General features: G+C 48.1%; 1 protein-coding gene across 1 annotated transcript in view; it reads left to right on the forward strand.

Moving 5' to 3' along the window:
• Positions 1 to 24483, forward strand: part of MYH14 (myosin heavy chain 14) — a 115620-nt gene that overhangs the window by 39724 nt on the left and 51413 nt on the right. Inside the window, exons 4-11 of the mRNA XM_004381844.2 lie at positions 5020 to 5047; positions 5187 to 5289; positions 6660 to 6683; positions 8527 to 8619; positions 8913 to 8976; positions 9723 to 9821; positions 11046 to 11186; positions 22314 to 22409. Of these exons, the coding sequence (XP_004381901.1) occupies positions 5020 to 5047; positions 5187 to 5289; positions 6660 to 6683; positions 8527 to 8619; positions 8913 to 8976; positions 9723 to 9821; positions 11046 to 11186; positions 22314 to 22409 (648 nt within the window). The remainder of the gene's footprint in view (positions 1 to 5019; positions 5048 to 5186; positions 5290 to 6659; positions 6684 to 8526; positions 8620 to 8912; positions 8977 to 9722; positions 9822 to 11045; positions 11187 to 22313; positions 22410 to 24483) is intronic.

Raw genomic sequence — 24483 nt, forward strand, 5'->3', positions numbered from 1 at the left:
GAATCTCCAGTGGGGCCAGGATGAGGTGTGGGGAGCTGCTTAGGGGGCTGCCGGGAGCCAAGGTCAGGGTCACGTGACAAGTTGGGGATTTCAGACTCCGCAGGTTTCTTAGGGGACTGAGGAGACACTACTGGAAGACTGAACAGATATGGCTTTGGGTCCTACCAGACCCAGGCCCCTTTTCATCTCTCTATATGTTCACCCCGTCTCCCAACAAGTATCATTTGGGAGCCAATGGGTTCCAGGCTTCTGCATAAAATTTCTCAAGACAGTGATATCTAGATCCTTCAGTCATTCAAACATTCATGATATATAAAACTACACAATTAACATATATAACATACATAATGCACTCGTTATATATTTATTATATATCATCTATTTTAATAAACCAAAACCGATGCCGTCAAGTCAATTCCGACTCATAGCAACCCTAAAGGACGGAGTAGAACCACCCCATAGGGTTTCCCAGGTTGTAATCTTTAAAGAAGCAGACTGCCACATCTTTCTCCCACAGGGCAGCTGATGGGTTTGAACTGCCGACCTTTCAGTTAGAAGCCAAGCGCTTAACCATTGTACCACCAGGGCTCAGTAAATATTTAGTATATATTAAAGTATTTATTATATCATATGGCATATAATAGTATATAGCAACACATTTATATTATAAAGTTTATATTTATATCATCTACAGGGTCGCTATGAGTCAGAATCGACTCAACAGCAGCGGGTTCGGTTTTTGTTTTTTTTATATTTGTATCATTTAATATATCCTATACTTTGATTAAGAGCTCTGGTAGTGCAGTAGTTAAGCCCTCGGCTGCTAACCAAAAGGTTGATGGGTCAAACCTACCAGCTGCTCCTCAGGAGAAAGATGTGGCAGTCTGCCTGCATAAAGATTACAGCCTTGAAAACCCTATGGGGTAGTTCTACTCTGTCCTATAGAACTGCTGTGAATCAGAATTGACTCGATGGCAGTGAGTTTGGTTTGGTTTGGTTTGGTTTGGTTTTTTAATTCTTTGATTGTGTATTATACTGATACAGTTAGTATCTATTTATAGCATATGATAGCTAATAGTATACAGTAACACATGTTGTACAGATTATTTATATTTAATATATCCTATATCTTGATTGTATATATATATATACAATATTGTATATATATATACATATATAATGATATATGTAATATATATTTATTTTTTATGGCATATAAATAATACACAACAACGCTTTTACATTGTATAGATTGTACTTACAGCATTTAATTTATACTCTATTTTGATTATATATTATAATGATATGTTTATAGTATATAACACAATGGTTCTCAAAGTGTGGTCCCCATACCAGCAACATCAGGATCACCTGGGAACTTGCTAGAAATACAAACATGGGTTCTACCCCAGAACCTGCTGAATCAGAAACTCTGGGTGTGCGGCCTAGCAATCTATGTTTTCACAAGATCCCCAAGTGATTCTGAGGCAGCTCAACTTTGAGAACGAGCGGTATGATACACAATATATAATAACATCTGTATCAGGTTGAGAACCAGTGATACAAAAAAACCCATTGCCACCGAGTCAATTCTGACTGATAGCAACCCTATAGGACAGAGTAGAACGGCCCCATAGGGTTTCCAAGGAGCAGCTGGTGGATTCGAACTGCTTACCTTTTGGTTAGCAGTCAAGCTCTTAGCCACTGTGCCACCAGGGCTCCAGTGGTGTAATATACAATATATAATACATCTGTAGGAGGTAATAGAACAGATAGAACACATTTGTATATAACTTACATTATAAATTTATACATAATATATACTTGTTTTATTTGGTTATACAACATAATTTGTTATATATATTTACTTTTATAATAATTTTTAGCTAATTATATGTTGGCTATTATTATATCTTATGTATAAATTCTACAATAAAGTAAGGGTTAGTGCCTACGCCGAGTCCCTGGGTGGTGCAAATGGTGAACACACTCGGCTGCTAACTGAAAGGGTGGAGGTTGGAGTCCACCCAGAGGCACCTCAGAAGAAAGGCCTGGCGATCTACTCCCAAAAAAAATCACCTGTGGAAAACCCTCTAGAGTGCAGTTATACTCTGACACATGTGGGGTCTCCATGAGTCAGGGTTGGCTCGAGAGCAACTGGTGGTACCTACTCGGTGCCAAGTACTTTTTGTGGGTTGACTCATTGAACGTCACGGCGACCCCATGAAGAAGGTTCTCTTGTGATCAACTTTTCTCCAGATGGGGGAACCAAGGCACAGAGCAGTGCAGTCACTGCCCATGGTCACACAGGTTGGTGGGTGGCTGTCTTAGTTATCTAGTGCTGCTATAACAGAAATAACACAAGTGGGTGGCTTTAACAAACAGAAATTTATTTTCTCACAGTTTAGTGGCTAGAAGTCCGAATTCAGAGCGCTGACTCTAGGGGGAGGCTTTCTCTTTCTGTTGGCTTTAGAAGAAGGTCCTTGTCTCTTCTGCTTCTGCTTCCTGGTTCCTTGGAAATCTCCATGTGTCTTGGCATCTGTCTTACCCCATCTCTGCTCTGCTCACTTGTTTAATCTCTTTTATATCTCAGAAGAGATTGACTCAAGATACACCCTACACTAATTCTGCTTCATTAACATAACAAAGACAGCCTATTCCCAAACGGGATTACGTGCACAGGAACAGAAGTTAGGATTGACAACACAAATTTTGGGGGGACATAATTCAGTCCATAATAGTAGCCGAGGTGGGATTTGAGCCCAGGGTCCCCAAACTGTGTATCACTCTGTGTACCCTTGCCCTACACCAGGCACCATGCTGAGCACTTTCAGAATGTTCTCTCTGAGATCGGACAACAGCCCTGAGAGGGAGGGGCTGTTCTGAGCCCCATTTTTCAGACAGAGAAACCGAGACTGGCCCAAGATCATACAGTGAGGCCAAGAGGCTGCTGGACCTTGAACCCATGTCCATATAGCCCCAAGACTAGGTTTTTAACTCTGAGATCGTGTTGAACGCAGCTCACTCCCTGAGTTCAAACACACCCAGCTCCTTTAATTCTACCCTTAAACACATCTGCACCCCCCTCCAACTCTGCCCCACCCCAGCCTCACTGGCCTTTTTTGCTTCCACTCAAACATCTCCAACTCATTCCTACCTCAGGGCCTTTGCCTTCTGCCCGGAGTGCTTATCCCCCTGACTAAGCTGAAATGTCACCTCTTCCTAGAAGCCTTCCCAGCTCCCTACCCCGACCCCACATGCTTAGGTTTCTCAACTGCAGCACTGTTGACATTGGGGCTGAATTATTTTTTGCTGTGGGGAGCCATCCTGTGCATTGTAGGGTGTCAAGCACCAGCCCTGGTCTCTACCCACTAGATGCCAGTAACACCCCTACCCAAAGTCTCCAGACTGCCAGATATCCCCTGGGGGGTTGTTGTTAGTTGCCATGGGGTTAGCTCTGACTCATGGCGACCCCATGTACAACAGAACTAAACTTCACCTGGCCCTGCACCATCTTCGCCATCGTTGGTATACTCGAGTCCACAGTTGTGACCATTGTTTATTTTGGCTGCCTTCCAATTTAGGGGGCTCATCTTCCAGCACTGTGTTAAGCAATATTCCATTGTGACCCACTGGGTTTTCATTGGCTACTTTTCAGAAGTAGATCACCAGGCCTTTCTTCCTAGTCTGTCTTAGCCTGGAAGCTCTGCTGAAACCTGTCCACCATGGGTGACCCTGCTGGTTTTTGAAATATCAGTGGCATAGCTTCCAGTATCATAGCAACATACAAACCACCACATTATGACAGACGGGTGGTGGCCCCTGGGGGCCTGGGGGCAAAATCACCCCTGGTTGAGAACCACTACTTTATCTTGTTACCTGTTGAGTTTTCTTCCCAGTGCTAATGGTTACTTGAAATCATCTTCAGCATTAGTTGATGTGTGTTTCGTTCCCCATGTAAGTGGAAGCTCTATGAGGGCAGGGACCTTGCTAATACCACTGGGTGGTCAGCATGCATTTGTTGAATGGTTGTATCTCGCCCAGGGCTGGGCGCTAGGTAGATGTTGGGGACCTAGCCGTGCTCTCTGCCCTCAAGTTGAGCAGATGACCCACCAGCAGGCCACCGGTCTTATCACTCCCATTTTATGAGCTTGTTTTGTACCAGGGACTGAACCTTGGGCCCAAGACCTCCCTCTTGTGTCTTTGAGCCTCACATGTCCAGCACAGAGTGACTCACAACAGGGGCTCAGATTGAGGTTTGTTGAATGGATTACGGTAGTCCCTCCTTATCTGCGAGGAATACATTCCAAGACCCCCAGTGGATGCCTGAAACCGCGGATAGTACTGAACCCTATATATTCTATGTTTTTTCCTTTATGTACATACCTACAATAAAGTTGAATTTACAAATTAGGCACAGTAAGAGATTAACAACAATAACTAATAATAAAACAGAGGCACTTTATGGCTTCTCTCTGGCATATCTGAATTGCCAGCATTGCTACTCTTCCACTTTGGGGCATTATTAAATCACATAAGGATTACTTGAACACAAGTACTACAGACCGTGGTTGACCACAGCTAACTGAAACCACGGGAAAGCAAAACCACAAATAAGGGAGGACTACTGTATTTAATTCCATTGGGGTTTATTGCCCCCATCTTATAGAACGTTCTCTCTGAGTTCTGACAACAGCCCTGTGAGGGAGGGGCTGTTTTGAGCCCCATTTTTCAGATGGGGAAACCTAGGCACAGAGCAACTCAGAGACTGGCCCAAGGGCACACAGCGAGGCGGAGAGGCAGCTAAGGCTCAGAGACACAGCTGCTTTCCCAAGATCACACAGCAAGAAAGAGGCCGAGCCAGGGCAGGGCCTTAGAATCCAGGGGTGTCATGCACCCAAACCCAAGTTTTTCCTTACCCCTCAGGAATGATTTTGAAAAGGGGGTGGCCCCAGGGTCCTGCTGAAGAGACCCTCTCCACTTAAAGTGACATGCCTCCTCCCCTTCTGTCCCTTACAGATCGTGAGGATCAGTCCATTCTGTGCACGTGAGTAATCCAGGAGGACTTCCTGGAGGAGGAGGGGGCTGGAGGGAGCCAGCTGGGCATGGCTCTGGAATGAGCGGGTTGGGGAGGGCTTCTCTGGCTTCATTGCTGACCCCCTGTGCTTCCCCTTGTCTCCCCATAGCGGGGAGTCTGGAGCCGGGAAGACAGAAAACACCAAGAAGGTCATCCAGTACCTTGCCCACGTGGCTTCATCCCCGAAGGGCCGGAAGGAGCCAGGCGTCCCCGTAAGTGGAGTCTCGCCCCTACCCCCCATGCCATCCCCTACCCGCTAGCCCATTGTCTTCCTAAAGCACCAGTGGTCACACCTGTCAGGGACCCACAACTGCCACTTATGGTGGGCCTACTGTGTGTGTGCAGCTTTGGGGTACCCTCAAGCCCTGCATTGCCCCCCAATAATTTTCTGCCTCCCTCTCAGAGGGCCACAGCTGGTGTGGGGCCTCCTCCTGGCTGCCCATCTGGGCACCTACTATGCATCTGGCATAGCACTGGGAGCAGAGGCAGGTGGATACAGAGAAGCAAGGGCCAATTCTTGCCTTCACCGGTACTTGGCACAGTGCCTGGCACGTTGTTGTGTGTTGTTGAGTCAATCCCGACTCATAGCAACCCCACAGGACAGAGTAGAACTGCCCCATAGGGTTTCCAAGGCTGTAATCTTTACAGAAAGAGCCCTGGTGGCACAGTGGTTAAGCACTCGGCTGCTAACCAAAAGGTCGGCAGTTTGAACCCACCAGCTGCTCCTCGGGAGAAAGATGTGGTAGTCTGTTTCCATAAACATTACAGCCGCGGAAACCCTATGGGGCAGTTCTACTCTGTCCTTTAGGTCACTATGAATCAGAATTGACTTGATGGCAATGGGTTTTGTTTTGGTTTGAATCTTTACAGGAGCAGATTGCCAGGTCTTTTCTCCCTCCAAGACGCTGGGTGGGTTCCAACCGCCAACCCTTCAGTTAGAAGCTGAGCACTTAATTACTGATTAAAAAAAACAAAAAACAAACTGATTGCTGTCAAGTCGATTCCCACTCATAGCAACCCCAAAGGACAGAGCAGAGTTGCCCCATAGGGTAATCCTGATGGGAGCAAATCACCAGCTCTTTCCTCCCATGGAGCTGCTGGTGTTTTCGAACTGCTGACTTTTCAGTTAGCAGCCGAGTGCTTAACCACTGCACCACCAGTGCTCCTCGCCTGGCACACAGTAGGTGCTTAATTTCTTGAGCACCTACTCTGTGTCAGGCCTGATCTCAGGCATCTGCAACGCCTGGGTTTGTTTTATAAGCAAACTGCTTATATAATGCTCCCCGCCGTTGTAGATCCTTTGCTTATATTAACTTACTTAACACTCGGGGCAGGTGGATGGTGGTGTTTTCCTGTGTTAATCTGAGCAACTGAGGCTCCGGTGGGTTGAATCTGTTATCAGAGGTGGAGGAGGAGTCAAACCTAGGCAGTCCAGCCATCTACCCCGCTCCACACTCCCCATTTTCCCAGCCCTTCTACCTCCTACCCCCTCACCACCCAAGACCTCCGGTTCACCTGTGTGTCTGTCCACGTTCCATGTGCCGTGTCCTGGTCCATGTCTCGTGTCCTGTGACTTCCTCAGGCCTCCGCCAGCACCATATCTTATGTGAGTAGCAGGGAATCACCTGGGGTATTGCCCGCCTATCCTCATCCCCACCCAGTGTCTTCCTGGTAGACAAGCTCAAGGCACCAGCAGTCACACCTGCCAGGGACCCACACTACTGCTTGTGGTGATCCTATGAGTGTATACAGCCTGGACCTACACTGCCACGTGTGGTGGTCCTACTGTGTGCACAAAGCCTGGAGCTGCACTGACATTTATGGTGGCCCTATTGTGTGCATGCAGCTTGGACCCACGCTGCCATTTATGGCAGCCTTGGACCCACACTGCCATTTATGGCAGCCCTACTGTATGCATGCAGCCTGGACTCACACTGCCATGTGTGGTGGTCCTATTGTGTGCATGCAGCCTGGGCCCACACTACCGTTTATGGTGGTCTTACTGTATGTACAGCCTGGGCCCACACTGCCACATGTGAGGGTCCTATTAGGAGTACACAGCCTAGACCCGTGCTGCCATTTATTGCAGTTCTACTGTGTGTGTGCAACCTGTGCCCACACTGCCACTCATGGCAGCCCTACTGTGTGCATGTCGATTGGCCCACAGATAGCAGCATTAAACAACTCAGAGACCAAAAACTACCATTTATTGCTAACCTACTAAGTGCACGTAGACAGGGCTCACAGATCCTGTGCAGTCACACAACCCGGAGACCCACACAGCCATTTATTGCAGACCTACTGGGTGTCTGGCCCAGGCTAGGCTCTGATGGCTCACAAGGAATTGAAAGAAATTGCTCAATGCCCTTGAGAACCTGCTTAGGAAGGAGGCAAGGGGATTGCTGTTTATGCACCTACTATGTGTTGGGCCTCTTTGCCAGGCACTGAGAGGATAAAGACATATGTATTGAATAAATGAGTTGAGCAACTGAATACAGGTAGTCCTCGATTTATGACGTATTTGAGTTACAACAAACTACCTACAACTGATCTTTTTATTTTTTGTACATTTTGTCATTAGTGATATGTACTACATACAATGTTGCAGTGCATAATTTGCTGATGTTATCATTCTCAGATGTCATGTTTCCAACTTCCAAAGACAAAGATCAAATTTATAAAGATACTGATAATAAAAGGCAATAATAATGAAAACTAAAAAAAAATAAAAAATAAAAATGAGGTATTTGACTTATGTCAGAACTGACTTAACGACGGAGTAGTTGTCAGAATGGAACATCATCGTAAGTTGGAGACTACCTGTAATACACTTTTGGGGCTCCTCAGTTGGGAAAGGGAGAGCATTTATTGAGCAATTCCTGTTAACAGGAAAGTAGATCCCATCCCTCCTCTGCTTAGAACCCACCTGTGGCTCCTGCCTCACTCCTAGTCAAGCATTCCAAAGTATTAAGTGAGTACATACTCATGGTAATAACAAAAAGTCAAATACAGTGAAATTCCTCTTCCTCCTCTCAGTCCCCCCTATCTTAGAGTGGTTTACACTGTTGACAGTTTGGTGCATATCCTTGCAGACCTTTTTCTGTACATTTACAAACATGTATATATCTGTAGAATTAAGAGTCTTGTTCTGTGGTGTTTTTTCTTAATTTTTTTTTTAATAATGAGATCACAGCATTGTTGCAAAATTGTTCTGTAACTTGTTTTGTTTTTCCACTCAATAATATGTTTGGAGATGTTTCCTTGTATGCCTCACAATAGATGGGTGGGCAAGACCTGGATGCAGGGAAATGGGCACACCCAGAACACACAAGGCCTCTTACATGCAGATGCTCAGGCAGCTATAAACACCCACCCCGTGCCCCCACCCCCCGCCCCAAGATGGACTAGCCCCGATTCTCACTGATACACCATATCCCACACCCTGGCAGGGTGAGCTGGAGCGGCAGCTCCTTCAAGCCAATCCCATCCTGGAGGCCTTTGGCAACGCCAAGACAGTGAAGAATGATAACTCTTCTCGATTTGTGAGTGCTGGGGCAGGGCAGGGCAGGGCCTGGCTGTGTGTCTCAGAGATGGGCTGGGCATGTAGAGGGGATGGGGAGGCAAAATGTGTGGGTCTGTTGAGGGAGGACAGGGCTGGGAGCCGGATCTCCTCACTGGGGACCTCACCATTGGAGTGGGGTTCAAGTCTCTACTGGAGAAAGTCGAGGGGCACCTCCTGGCTCTGGGAGGGATGGGCGTGGGGTTTGGGGTGCTCTTCATATCAGCAGCAGGAAGAAGACCCTGAGCCACAGCCTCCCCACCCCTATTCTCTCAGGGAAAATTCATTCGCATCAACTTTGATGTTGCTGGGTACATCGTGGGCGCCAACATCGAGACCTGTATCCTCTCCCAGCCCCAAAAGCACCTGGGAAAAGCAGGGCAGGAGCCAAGGAGGGTGCTCTGGGGATCCCATGTGCAGGGACCCTTGACGTCACCCGACTGCTCAGAGGGGGTCACGTTGTCCTGCCACTCAGGAGCTCAGGACAGCACAGATGCAGCTTTTCCACATGGTGGACAAGAGCGGGGGCTTCCGCTGTTTTTATAAAAAGGCCTTGCTATGGGGTGGTGAACTGGGGGTCCTCAAGACCACTCCCAGGTTCAGTGATTCACTAGGAGGACTCACAGGACTCAGCATATAGCCATACTCACCACAAAAACCATTTGCCATTGAGTCAACTCCAATTCACAGCAATCCTATGTGTGTCAGAGTAGAACTATGCTCCAGAGGGTTCAGGTGCTGGTTTTTTGGAAGTAGATTGCCAGGACTTTCTTCCGAGGCACCTGACTGGACTCAAACCTCCAACCTTTCGATTAGCAGCCAAGCATGTTAACCGTTTGCACCACCCAAGGACTCCGGCCTTTATGAGGGGTGTTATTATCAAGCTCATTTTATAGGTGATGAAACTGAGGCACAAGTGCTTATATGGCATGCCCAAGGACGCTCATCCAGTTAGTGACAAACCCATTGGCCTGGGTTCCAATGCCACTGCTTCTTGGGAGAGAAGGGGGAATGACAAGGGCAGGTTCGGGGGCTGGTGGGGTCTCCCTCTTCTCCCCTTTGGCACCTTGACTCGCCTCTACCCAGACTTGCTGGAGAAGTCGCGGGCCATTCGCCAGGCCAAGGACGAGTGCAGCTTCCACATCTTCTACCAGTTGCTGGGGGGCGCCGGGGAGCAGCTCCGGGGTCAGTGTCCCGCGTCTTCCCTGCTTGCGTGGGAGCGGGTGGGAGTTACGTGGGGGCCCCCTGCGTCCTGGGAAGAAAGTGGGAGGCATTCACAATTGTTAAGCACTAAGCTCTTGCTGTGTAGTGTGTCCTGGCGTCTGGGCATGCTAAGTCCTGCTGTGCGCACAGGGCAGGGCCTGCCACATGCATGGGCTGGATTCTGCAGCCTGGTGGGTCCTGCCACGTGTTGGATCCCAGTGTGTAGTGGATTCTCCCACTCCCAGCCCATGCTTCTCGACAGACTCTGTTGCCCTCTGGCGCCAGCCCTTTCCTTCCTCTCGCTCACGCTGGCCACATGGCTCCTGCTGCCTCCTGGCTCCTGCTTCTGCCCACAAGTCCCTGTGGCTTCTGCTTGCGCTGGCTTCTGAAGCTCCGGGGCTCCCGTCTGCTGTGGCTCCTCCACCCTGTGGCTTCCACCTCCTCCAGCTGTGCTGCACCCTGACTCCAGCTTTGCGGTGGCTACTGCTGCCTCGTGGCTCCTATTCTGGTTTGTGTTGCTTTTCAGCACCTGCTGCCTTAGGGTTCCCCCGACTCCGGCTCCTGCCTCTTTTGACCCCTCTGGGCCACAGCTTTTGCCTGAGGTTCTTCCTGTCTCCCTGTCTCATGTTCCTTCTGCCCTCTGGCTGCGGAAATGCCCAAAGCTCTTGTTTGTAGGGGTCCCCACTGCTGGCTGGTTCCTTCTTACTTATTCTGGCTCTTTTCAGCCCATAGCTTTTGCCACCCTGTGGCCTTGCAGCCACTTTGTCTTATGTCTGGTGGCCTCCTAGGCTCCTGTGGCCGCATGGCTCCTCCTTACCCCAGTTCCCAACCCCTGTGGCTTCTGAGACCACGTGTCTCTGACTGTGGTCCTTGCTACCCCATGACTTCTGCTGGCTTGAGCTCCTGCAGCCCCATTGCTCCTGCCGACTGGATCGCTCCTGCCTGCTCTGGGCAATTCCATGATTGAGACCCTCTAGGGAAGGGGGAAAGAGGAATTATGTAATATGTGCTAAGCACCTACTCCATGCCCGGCCCTTCTCATCCATCATGTGACATAAGGATCTTCATCAATTTGACTGAAGAAGAGACCAAGGGTCTCAGTGGGCAATGTCGTTCATCCTAAAGTCACCCACTCACAGTCGAAGAAGCTGAGAAATGAGTCTAATTCCACTGCTTGACCTTGCCTCTGCTCCTTACTCCCTGCAGCCGACCTCCTCCTGGAGCCATCTTCCCACTACCGTTTCCTGACCAATGGGCCATCGTCCTCTTCTGGCCAGGAGCGGGAGCTCTTCCAGGAGACGCTGGAGTCCCTGCGGGTCCTGGGATTCACCCATGAAGAAATCACCTGTGAGTGAGCCCCAGGCCCAGAGTACCCCTGTGGAGGGGTGGGGGTGCTGCACCACATGGGCAGGCTGGAGATCTGGCATGGGTCATTCATTCCTCAGTGTATTTGCTCGTGTGTTTATTGAGGACCTGACCTACTGTATACAAGTCACAAGGGCCATGTTGGGAATCAAGATTGACAAACATCCCTGCTTCGGGGAGACTAACACGAACGATAAACAGCAACAAGATATTCAAGGAAATTATAGAGTATATTGAAGGTGATGAACGCCATGGAGAAAAAACAGGGAATGGAGGAATGAGGGGGATTCAATTTTAAGTTAGGGTATAAGGGAAGGGCACACTGAGATGGTGACATTTGAGCAAAGACCTGAGGGAAGTTGGGGAGTGAGCTCTGGAGATATAGAAGGAACAGCATTCCAGGCAGAGGGAACAGCCTGGTCTAAAGGCCTGGAGGAGGTAAGAAAGTGAGCACTGGAGATATAGAGAGAACAGCATTCCAGGCAGAGGGAACATGCTATGCAAAGGCCTAGAGGAGGTGAGGGGGTGAGCAGTAAAGATATAAAGGGAAGAACATTCCAGGCAGAGGGAACAGCCTGTGCAAATTCTGGTAGGCAGGTGAGGACATGGCATATTTGAGGAGCTGAAACTTCTCAAGTGAATTCAGTCTTGTGTGTGGCTGAGGGAATTAAGGAGATAGGGCTACAGAGGTGGGAGGGCCAGACCACTCAGTACCTGGAACATTAGGCTGAGACTTTGTCCTGGGAACGCTAGGGAGCCATGGAGGGCTGTGAGCGGGGTAGGGGGCAGGGCCAGCTCTCGGACTGTGTGGCTGATAGATTGGAGGCTGGGAGGAGGCTGAGGCAAGGGTGCAGGCAGGAAAGGCTGAGGCTGAGGATGGGCTGTGAGGGGGAATGGAGGGGAGTTTGGTGCCTGGTGGAAGGTAGGATGGTCACTGAGATGAGGAGCCGGGGGTGGGGAGTGGGTTTGGAGGAAGATGCTGAGCTCAGTGAAGACATGAGGCAGGCATAGGCCTGGGACTCAGGAGCAAGGCTTGAGTTGCAGGTAGAGCGCCAAGATTTTCTTCTGGAAGTACAGGGGAGCTACAGAAGGACTGTGAACAGAGAAGGCGCAGGGCCAGCTCTGGGAGCAGAAAGACCCCTCTGGGGCCTTGCTGGGGACAGACTGGAGTGGAAGCCTAGAGGCCCAGAGGCTGGGGAGGATGCTGGGCCAAGGGTCCAGAGAAGACCCAGGACCCTGGCCTGGGTGCCCAGGTTGGTCTGGACTGGGCCACACTGAGGTTAAATACTCAGGTCATCCCCCAACCCCTCACCGTGTTTCATCTTTTCCACCAAACAGAGTATCTTGACTGTAGATGTGTTTCTACATGTGTAGATGGACACCCCTTTCTCTCTACGTATACCTCAAGGTCTCCCTGCGTGGCACAAATGGTTTGTACTCAGCAACCAACTGAAAGATTGGCAGTTCGAACCCACCCGGTGACACTGCAGAAGAAAGGCCTGGTGATCTGCTTCCGTAAATTTTCATAGCCATGAAAACGCTGTGGAGCAGTTCTACTCTATAACACACAGGGTTGCCATGCATGGGGGCTAACTCAACGGCAGCTAACAGCAACCACAAATGGACCTCCATCTTTTTTTTGTAGCTACGTAACATTTGGGGGATGAATTCAGATTTTTTTTAAAAAGGCAGACCCTTAGGTAGTTTTCAGGGCTGAGCTGGGGCTGGGCGGGTCTTATTCTCAGATCTCTAGCATTGCAGGAGGCAGCTCCTGGGGTGAGTTGGGAGGGCTGGAGATGGTCCAGAGAAGGCCAGCCTCGTGGTCTCCCAGGCTGCACGCAGCCCGCTGCATTGGGCGTATTGACACAGGGTCTCAGGCCTCCTCCCTCTGCTGCCCTGGCCAGATTTCCCAACCACACGGTTGTGCAACTCCCTAGCCTGCGCGTCTCCACTCTCCTCACCTCACTGGACAGCCTGATTCAAATGTGCAAACAAATTCAAATTGCAGCAGCCCTGGAGGACTAGACCTCACAGCCTGGGCTTAGGTCGCTCCTGGCTCCTGTACACACGCTTAACCAAAAAAAACAAACCAGTTGCCATCGAGTTGATTCCAACTCATAGCAATCTCACTTAACCCTCCCAGAGGCACAGACAGCAGCTTCCTACCTGTGGTGACCCCATGTGTTTCAGAGTAGAACTGCGCTCCACGGGGTTTTTAATGGCTGATGTTTGAGAAGTATATCACCAGGCCTTTCTTCCGAGGCACCTCTGGATGGACTTGAACCTCCAACCTTTCAGGTAGCAGCCGAGCATCTTAACTGTCTGCACCACCCAGGGACTCAAAACAAAACAAAATAAAAAACCCAAACCAGTTGCTGTCCAGTCAATTCCGACTCCTGGCGACCCTGTGTGTGTCAAAGTAGAACTGTGCTCCATAGGGTTTTCAATAGCTCATGTTTCAGAAGTAGATTGCTAGGCCTTTCTTCTGAGGCACCTCTGAGTGGATTCAAACCTCCAACCTTTTGGTTAGCAGCTGAACATGGTAAACTTTGCACCACCCAGGAACTCTATCGGAAGGTACTAATTTCTAGTTCTACCATCCAAGTACCTGAAGTGCCCATTTCTCCACATCCATCCAGCAACGGTGGTTTTATGCTTTTTTTCTTTTGCTGGCATGGTAGGTAGATGGGATTTCATGTTAGTTTGTGTGTGTGTGTGTGTTTTGCTTACCAGGAGTGGTTATTGTTGTTGTTAGGTGCTGTTGAGTCGATTCTGACTCGTAGTGACCCCGTGTGACAGTAGAACTGCCCCTAGGGTTTTCTAGGCTGTCATCTTTATCGAAGCAGATCGGCAGGTCTTTCTCTGCAGAGCCTCTGGGTGGGTTTAAGTCACCAGCCTTTCGGTTAGCAGCTTAACTGTTGTGCCACCAAAGCTCCCACAGGGAGTGGAGTTAGTCCTTTTTCCACGCATTCTTCTTTTTGACAAAAGAGGAGACAGAGGCTCAGGGAGATGGGTTGTCCTGCCCTAGGACTCCCCCCAACTTAAAAGGAGGCAGAGATGTGGTTGAACAAGGCCTGATTCCAAAATCAGCCCCTGATTCATTCCCAGAGAGGCAGGTGGTGCATCTGGGTCACCCACAGGTAACCCAGGGCAGAGAGAGCATTTGGGGCCACTTGAGGCAGAACCTCCATCCCCCTCCCCACTCCCTGTCTTTGCCCGCCTGCCCTTGGCGCCATAAATGCCCCATTGAGAGGTTGAGCAGAGGTAGCCTGGGAAGCAGGGAGGTGCACCAGCCTCTCAGGTGAGGATAGGACCCAGTATGGCCAGCCCTGCACCTCCACAGGCCCGGACTTGCTTGTGATCACCTGGTCTGAAGTCAGCAGTGAGAGATACCTGCCGACTCCTAAAACCAAACCCGTTGCCGTCAAGTCGATTCCAACCCATAGCGACCCTATAGCAACCCTCTAAGACAGACTAGAACTGCCCCATAGGATTTCCAAGGAGCAGCTGGTGGATTTGAACTGCCGACCTTTTGGTTAGCAAGCGTAGTGCTTAACTACTGCACCACCAGGGCTCTGCCGACTCCTTAGGGCATTACATTCACCCGGGTGCTTGGCACAAATGCAGGTTCCAAAGGACATTTGAAAGACCATTGGAGGAACTTGAGTCTGGACCAGGTCTCAGCTGATGTTTAGAAATTATCGTCAAGTTTGTTAGAGGTGATGGTGGCGTTGTGGTTGTATAAGAACATGCCCTTATTTATTTATCCTTTGAGATGCAAACTGAGTGAAGGTTTTCTGGGTGAAATGACATCATGGTGAGGGTTTGCTTTGCAATATTCTAGCAAAAACTTACGAAAGTAAACAAGAAGGCGGCAGGCAGGGAATGGGAGAGTAAGTGTGGCCAAAGATTGCCGAAGCTGGGGTTTGAGTGCCTGGGTGGTTTGCAGTACTCTCTTCTTCGTTTGGAAGTTCTCGTAAAAAGAAATCAGATCCCACTTATTTTCCTAGTGCTGCTGTAACAGAAATACCACACATGGGTGGCTTTAAAGAACAGAAAATTGATTTTCTCACAGTTCAGGAGGCTAGAAGTCCAATTTCAGGGCGCTGGCTCTAGGGGAAGGCTGTCTCTGTCCGCTCTGGGTGAAAATCCTTGTCTCAGCTTCTCTAGAGTTCTTCTTGGTGTTCCATCTATCTTTCCCCCTGTTTGCACTTATTTGCTTCTGTGCCTAGTCTGCTCTTTTATTTATCTCAAAGTGATTGGTTTAAGACATACCCTATACTGATCTGACTTCATAAAAATAACAAACAAACCCCTATTCCCAAATGGCATTGCATCTACAAGTGTAGGGGTTAGGATTTACAACACATAATTTTGGGGGGACACAGTTCAATCCATAACACTACTTATATGAATTCTCTAGAATAGGCAAATGCATAGAGACAGAAACATTAGAGGTTATTGAGTTGGGGAGAGAGACAACAGGGAGTTAATGCTTAAGGTGTACTGAGTTTCTGTTGTGGGTGATGAAAAAGTTTTGTAAATAGATAGTGGAGATGGTTGCATAACATTGTGAATGTAATTAATGTCACTGAATTGTATGAAAAAAATGGTTAAAATGGCAAATGTCATGTTCTACATGTCTTGTTGTCATGATTAGTTGCTGTCGAGTCGATTCAGACTCCTTGCGACCCCACATGTGCAGAGTAGAATGGGGCTCCACAGGGTTTTTAAGGCCGTGACGTTTCGGAAGCAGATCGCCAAGCCTTTCTTCCGAGGCGCCTCTGGGTGGATTTGAACACCAATCTTTGGACTAGTAATCAAGTGCTTAACCGTTTGCGCCACCCAGGGAACTTCTTATATATATTTTATCACAATAAAATTAAAGAACAAACTACACACGCACATACACAGTGCAGGCGCGGGGCCTCCGTCCCCAGAGCATCTGGGTCAGTAGGCTGGGGTTTAGTTCTGTAACTCTTGTTTCTGGTGACCTTGTCCTACCGAGGAATGCTGTGGTACTAATTGGTAGCTGCTGTTGAATCAGCTCCGACCTCATGTATAACAGAACAAAATGTTGTGTGGTCCTGTGCCGACTTCATAATTGTTGATGTGTTTGGGCTCGCCTTCCAGCACTATATTACACAAAATTCTGTTGTGATTCAGAGAGTTTTCACTGGCTAACTTTCTGAAGTAGATCTCCAGACCTTTCTTCCCAGTCTGTCTTAGTCTGAAGCTCTGCTAAAACCTATCTACCATGGGTGACCTGCTGGTATTTGAAATACTGGTGGCATAGCTTTCAACATCATAGCAACACACAAGCCACCACAGTATGACAAACCAATAGACAGGTGGTGGGGTGATAGTTGTATTGGCCCTATATCAGTGGTTCCCAAAGTAAGCATGTTAACAGGCATTACTCTGGGGGCATAGACAGCTTTCCCTGTTCACCTACATTTTGGGAAATGCTGGGTTCCACAGCTTCCCACAGGAGCTCGCAGAACCTTTATAATACTACCCCCAGCAGAGAGAGGAGCTGGAATACACAGCGGTTGCCACAGTGTGTGGCAGTGGAACCCTCTTGTCAAGGCTGGGGTTCCTTGGAACACACGTTGAGAAACATTTCTCCCAGATCGCCTCCTGTCCTAGGAAATGCTGGGGATATATTTGAGTGAGGCACAAGCCTTGCCTTAGCGGAACGCCCAGCTTGATGGAGGAGACAAACATGAAGATCAGACGTGGAGACAGAGCTGCAGTCTGTGGGGTTGTGTGCTGTAATGGGGGTTAGCCGAAGGCATTGTGGGAAGCGGCCACTGGGAGTCCCCTTGCTCACTGCCCATCCCCCACCCCTGTTCAGACTCATTGGAATGTCCTGTCTGGAGAGGCCACTCTGCATGCCAGCCCCTAGTTCTCCAAGCACCTCAGCCCAGGAGAGGCCTCAAGGCCCAGGACTGGTGGGGAGGTGGCCTGCTCTCCCTGAAACCTCCCAGCATTCCTAGGTTCTTGACTATACCCATCCACCTGGACCGCCCAGGGCTCTGCTAGGCATCGTCCCTGCACTCTCAAGGCCCCACCCCTAGTTTGCCAGCCAGGGCCCTCCCCCTCAAGGCCCCACCCCTGGCTCACCAGGCCCTACCCCTGCACTCTTAAAGCCCCACCCATGGCTTTGTCAGTCCCCACCCCAAGCTCCCCAGACCTGAGGACAGTTGTTCCGGTAATGTCCTTGATAGCAAAAAAAATTTTTAATTATGTGCACACATTCTCACACACTCACACACCCCTGAAAATGTCAGTTTCCTAAGAACATTCTCTTAAGCAATTAATGTTGGCACAGTACTACCGGGAAACCTGTGAGAGCCGGAACTCGATGGGACTGGCTTGTTCTATTGCTCTCTATTAGGAAAATGTTGGCGTTTTCCTTCTCTGACAGGTTTCCGCCTTACACAGGTTCCAACTTTCGCAGATTTGACTGTATTATCTACAGACTTCAGGACAGTTTTCCCAATAAATGTCCTTTATAGAAAAAAAGCTTTTAAATTACTCACACTCACACCCAAGCAGACACTCACAACTCACAAACACAGTCACACACACAAGCTCACACTCATACACACACACTCACTCTCACACAAGCTCGCACACATACACATACAGACAACTCACAGTCTCACACACTCATATACACAGAAGCACGCACTCACACGCACACACACTTTCACATTCACCCACACCCACACACTCAACCCATACACACACACACTACCCGTACACACTCACAAACACTCTCCCCTCATCCAGGATCACCTGTCTCATTCAGTCATCACGTCTCTCTAGTCTCGTTCAGTCTGGAACAGTTCCTCAGTCTTTCTTTAGTGTCTGTGACTTTGACACCTTTGACGATTACAGACCAGTTGTTTTGTCTCAGTTTGGGTGTGTTTCCTCCCGATTAGATTCAGGTTACACATTTTTGGCAGGAGTATTCCAGAAGCGATGTTGTGCCCCTCCCCACCGCCTTTTGAGAAGTAAACCGTCTATTGAAGTGTAGAATACACACCCCAAAGTGCACATGGCTCCTAAGCACCAGCTTAGGGAATTTTTGCAAGTGAACCCCATGTACCCAGCACCTAGACCCCCCCTCGTGCCCCTTTCCATCACCAACACCCCCGAATGTAACCATTCACCTGCCTTCGAACAGCCTGGCATCATTTAACCTGTTCTGTTGTATAAATAGAATCATCCAGTGTGTTCGTTTTTATGCTGGCTTCTCTCACTGACCATTGTGTTTGTGAAATTCATCCATGTTCAATGAGGTGGCCAGGAGGGGGCTTTTGAAGGGCTGGTTCCACGAGTGTGTTTACTTGTAAAAATTCATTGAGCTGGATGTGTATGATTTGTACACTTTTCTGTATGTGTTTTATTTGTACGTGTTTACATTAAAATTTTATACTAAAAAGAGGGGAAAGGGAGAGAAGAGAAATTAAGAGCACAGACTGTGGAGTCAGACTGACCGAGTTTGAATCCCAGCTCTGCTGCTTACCACTGGGTGATCCTGGGCGAGTTAATTACCTGTATGTGCCTCAGTTTCCTCATCTGTAAAACGGGGGTAAGAGCAAGACCTGCCTCATTGAGTCACTATAAAGATTAAGTGACTTCGTTTTTGTAAAGTGTTTAGAACAGGGCCTGGCACAGAGTAAGTAAAAATAAACCAAGATAGATTTCAATCTGTAAATAGGGAAAAGTGTTCTAGAATGAACAGTTGATGAGGTAGCTGGGTGCTTGCACTGATGCATAACATCACCACGACAGCAACAAATACAAACACAGCCTAAAGAAAGCATGCTATGTCTTGACTCAAATCCCACACACAGCTTTGCTGTCAAAGATGAGATTGTTCTGAAATGGTGACCAAATCTTGATAAAGTTCAGAACAAAACCAAAGACAGTCTTCCCTTGGATTACACGGTGGCTGCCCTCCCAGAAAATTCACTGTGTATGAAACCAACCACAAAACACTTTGTGTTTATATGTAAAACAGGTGGGAATTACTCTCAAAGCCAAACCAAACCTGTTGTTGAGCTGATTCTGACTCATTGCGACCCTATAAAACAGAGTAGAACTGCTGCATGGGGTTTCCAAGGCTGTAATCTTTATGAGGCAGACTGCCACATCTTTCTCCTGCAGAGGAGCTGGTGGATTTGAACTGTTGACCTTTCAGTTCACAGCCAAATGCTGAACCACTGCGCCACCAGGGCAGCTAAACTTGTACGAAGGGCTCAGGGCTGCAGCATTGCCCACTTACAATGTGACAACCCGTCTCCCTCCCTACAAGTTCCCAAATCAGACTTTAGGGGGCAGCACTGCCTGCTTACAAAATGTAAATGTTCCCTCCCTTTTTAATACAGGTAATGGCATGTCATACACACCCTTCTGCACTTCACATTTTCACTCAATATTTTAGAAGTCTTCCCATATCACTATAAGTCACCATGCCCTTGTTGTGTGTGCTATCAAGTTGATTCTCACTCATAGCAATCCCAAGTGACAGCGTAGAAATGCCACATAGGATTTGCTACGCTGTAATCTTTGTGGAAGCAGATCATCAGGTCTTTCTCCTGCGGAGCCGCTGGTGGGTTCAAACCGCAGACCTTTTGGTTAGCAGCTGAGTTTTAACCATTGTGCCACCAGGGCTCCTTACCTCTCTCCTTAATTTCTGTAAATCCCCTTTAATCTTATATACATCACTTTATAAAACAGACAACATGAACAGACATCAGATGGTGATAAAGCAAATCTCAGATACAAAATAACCAAGAATTATTTTGATCTATTTCCAAAAATCAGCTGATAAAAACCCTATGACTCACAGCAGTCTGATTTGCAGCTGATTATGGGAATAGCATTGGGACCACCATTCATTGATCCGCTCACATATCTTAAGGCCAGCCCGGTGTTACTGATAAATTTTAAACTGAGGGGTGGTGGAATAATTTGATTTAGCATTTTAAATTAAATTTTTAAGAAACTCGTTAAGATCGTGAATTGGGAATCCAATTTCTTTTTTAAACAAACTATTTTCTAGGACACTTTTAGGTTTGCAGAAAGTACAGAGAATTCCCATGTACCCCTATTATTAACATCCTGCATTGGTGTGGTACATGTGTTACAATTGGTCAACCAATACTGATACATTATTATTTTTATATTATTATGGTGAAGATATACATAAAAAAACATGTCATCTCAACAATTTCTGCATGTTCAATTCAATAACATTGATTACATTCTTCAAGTTGTGCAATCATTCTCGCTATCCTTTTCCAAATTATTCCACCACCATTATAAAAATGGCGTGGTGGTGTCAGACTTGTCTAACTTCAGGGGGAGGAGAAGGAATCAAGATCATCAGCCCAAGGCTGATTGTTATGAGGTAGAGGTCAGACACAACCTTTTTACCAATTCTGACACCAGCCATCACTCCCACTCTACTTCTCTGCTGAGTTCGATAATTCATTGCAGTGGCCACACGGAACTCAGAGATAGTACTCACAATTATGGGGTTTATTATGGAAGTAACAGATTACAGTTCAGATTCAGGAATGCCCAGGATAAGTTCTTGAATCAAGACAGCTTCTTCTCTGGTCATGTCCGCAGACAGGTCTCTGCTGCTGGGCCCTGCTCCGGCCTGGGTCCTCACTCTCAACCTGGGCACTGCCCTGCTTGGGAAAGTGTTACAGCTCTTTCTTTAGCTCTGCCGATAAGTGCCCAGAGGCACCCCACTCCTCCAGGAAGCCTCCTGCCCAGAGGCGCTCACCTCTCTTGCTCCATGGGTTGGCACGCCCACTGTAGCCGCCTCACTCTGTGGGCTGGAAAGTCCACCACTGTCTCGTGCCAGTCGCCTGGTTCTGCTGCCACCATTTCTCTGCTGCTGCTTCTTGCTGTCTTGCCCTGTCTCTGGTGTCCATTTCCAGTGTTAGCAGCTCTCTCGGTCTCCTGGGTCTAGGAGGTTCTCAGCACAAGAACCCAGGTCCAAAGGACATGCATCATTCCTGGCTCTTCTTCTTTATGGTATAGAGGTCCCCCCTCTCCGCCTCTGGGATGACTCATTTTAAGCCTAGCGGGATGGAAAAACTGACCAAAGCCCTCGTTAGGGTTTTATACACCTTATTTCTGTGGTTCCACCCCTACAAGGGCTCCATGCACCTTATTTTCATTATTAGCAGGTTATTCAATCCCCTTGATGGGCCACAAGCACCTGATTTGCATAGTCCCGCTCAGTCATGTTGCAGGAGTCACCAGACTGTAAATGGCTAGACGGGCCATATTAAGTAATTCACTGCACTGCACCCATTAACATAGACTCAGTGCCCCCCTAAGCAAAAACTCCCCCTTTTCCTTACCTCCCTCCCACCCTTGGTAACCACTAATACTCTTTGGCTTCTATGTATTTGCTTATTTCACATAAAAAAAAAAAAAAAACCGTTGCTGTTGAGTCAATTCTGACTCATAGCAACCCTATAGGACAGAGTAGAACGGCCCCATAGAGTTTCCATGGAGCACCTGGTGGACTTGAACTGCTGACCTTTTGGTTAACAGCCAAATCTCACATAAGCAAGATCATACAGTATTTGCCCTTTGGCAACTGACTTATTTCACTCAGCGTGATGTTTTCAGGGTTCATCCATGTTGTGGCATCCATCAGCACTTCATTCCATTGTATGTATGGACCACATTTGGTTTATCCATTCACCAGCTGATGGACACTTGGGTGGTTCCGCCTTTTGACTATTGTGAAAAATGCCGCAGTGAACATTGCTGTACAGGTTTCTGTTTGTGTTCCTGCTTTCACTTCTGGGTATATACCTGGAATTGGGATTGCTGGGTCATATGGTAGTTCTGGGTCTGATACATTATTAACTAAAGTTCATAGGTCACACTGGGGTTCGCTCTTTGTGTTGTACAGGCCTGTGGGTTTTGACAAATGCATGATGTCATGTGTACACCATTACAGTATCATGCAGAATGGTTTCACTGCCCCAGGAATGCCTGGTGCTCCACCTGTTCCTCCCTCCCTGCCTCCCCCTGTGTAACCCTCCCTTTGCTTACCCTTAGCCATGCTGCGGATGGTCTCGGCTGTTCTCCAGTTTGGCAACATCGTCCTGAAGAAAGAACGGAACACAGATCAAGCCACCATGCCCGACAACACAGGTACTGCCACCAGGCCTGCTGCCACCTGCCTGACCCCCTGAGATGAGGCCTCACCCCCTTACATTCCCTGCCCCCACGCAGAGATCGTCCCCCACCCCAGCCAGGCCCGCCTCCACCCCAGGGCCACTCAGAGCCCCCACCCTTTGCTGAGTATCAAAATAACATCTCGTGCTGTTTTGCTGATTATAATAAGTGTTAGCTCTGCTGCAAGTTTGAACAACACCAGTATGGCCAAGGAGGAAGAGAAGGTTCCCCCATCATCCTAAGCCTTCCAAGATAACCACCTTTAACAGAAGGCAGTGGTGATTCCGTGGTAGAATTCTTGCCTTCCATGCAGGAGACCCTGGTTTGAGTCCCGGCCAATGCACCTCATGCACAGCCACCACCCGTCTGTCACTGCAGGCTTATGTGTTGCTATGATGCTGAACAGGTTTATTATGGAAGTAACAGGTTACAGTTCAGGTTCAGGAATGCCCAGGATAAGTTCTTCAATCAGGACAGCTTCTCCGGTCATGTCCGCAGACAGGTTTCTGCTGCTGGGCCCTGCTCCGGCCTGGGTCCTCACTCTCAACCTGGCCACTGCCCTGCTTGGGAAAGTGTTACAGCTCTTTCTTTAGCTCTGCCGATAAGTGCCCAGAGGCACCCCACGCCTCCAGGAAGCCTCCTGCCCGGAGGCGCTCACCTCTCTTGCTCCATGGGTTGGCACACCCACTGTAGCCGCCTCACTCTGTGGGCCGGGAAGTCCACCACTGTCTCATGCCAGTCGCCAGACTAGGAAGAAAGGCGTGGTGGTCTGTTTCCAAAAATCAGTAGTGAAAACCCAATGGATTACAGCAGTCTGATCCACAACCAATCATGGGGCTGGCTGAGAACCAGGCAGCGTTTTGTTCTGTTGTGTATGGAGTCGCACGAGTCGGGTGGCTGACTCAGCCCCGCTAAGAACAACAACACAGTTCTATCCACAGTCCCCAGATTAAGACACCCCAGTAGAGTTCCAGATAAACAAACAAACAAAAAAACATCGCCACTGAATTGATTCCAACTCGCAGTGACCTGTACGACAGGGTAGAACTGTCCCATAGCGTTTCCAAGGCTGTAATCTTTATGGAAGCAGACTGCCACATATTTCTTCTGTGGAGTGGCTGGTGGGTTCGAACCGCTGACGTTTCAGTTAGCAGCTGAGTGCCTAACAACCTCACCACCAGGCCTCCTTAGAGTTCTGGTTAGTAACCTGGAAATTACCCCCAATGCATTAAGGGAAAAAAAGCAGATTTCAAAGCAGTTTTGACTCCCAATTTGTAAAACAAATGAATAAATCAGTGCGTGCAACATACCTGCTATGAACATGAACAGAACCTAGAACTTAGCAGGTGATCTTGCTGATCAACAGCATCATGAATAAGAACCCCTTTCTTCATATTTTCTGTTGTACAGCTTTTGAAAATGAACCCTGATAATTTTGTAATCAGGACAGAAAACTTCTCCCGTCTTGAGGGGAAGGGGTGTGGAACATGACTCCATTTCCTTGACAGTGTATATCCACGTTTATACAAGCATAGAACAAAGCCCAGAGGAAAATACCAAAAATGTTCACAATAATTATCTCCGGGACATATGCTGATGGGTAATTTTCCTTCCTTTATACTTTTTTGGTTTGTAGGATTTTTTTTTTTTTTTCCCATCCAGCCTGTATTATTTTATAATAGAGAAGCACAGCTATTTCTAGTTTGACTTGAAAAAGGAACATTGGCTATAATTCTGTTTTTGAAAGGCAAAAAGTTATATATACACAGAGCAGAGAGCGCAGGAGGAGATACACTGTTATAGGTTGAATGGTGTCCCCCAGAAAGCTATGTGGAAGTCCGTTTACCTCTGTACCTGTGGAGGTGACCTTGTATGGAAATAAGGTCTTCGAAGACGTCATCAGTTAAGATGAGGTCATTAGGATGGGCCCTAATCCAATATGACTGGTGTCTTTATCAGAGGAGGAAAAGAGACACAAAGGTGCACAGAGAGAAGACGGCCATGTGAAGATGGAGGCAGAGATTGGAGTGATGCCGCCCTAAGCCACAGG

Source organism: Trichechus manatus, unplaced genomic scaffold (assembly GCF_000243295.1).
Source record: "Trichechus manatus latirostris isolate Lorelei unplaced genomic scaffold, TriManLat1.0 scaffold00087, whole genome shotgun sequence".
Taxonomy (NCBI): Eukaryota; Metazoa; Chordata; class Mammalia; order Sirenia; family Trichechidae; genus Trichechus; species Trichechus manatus.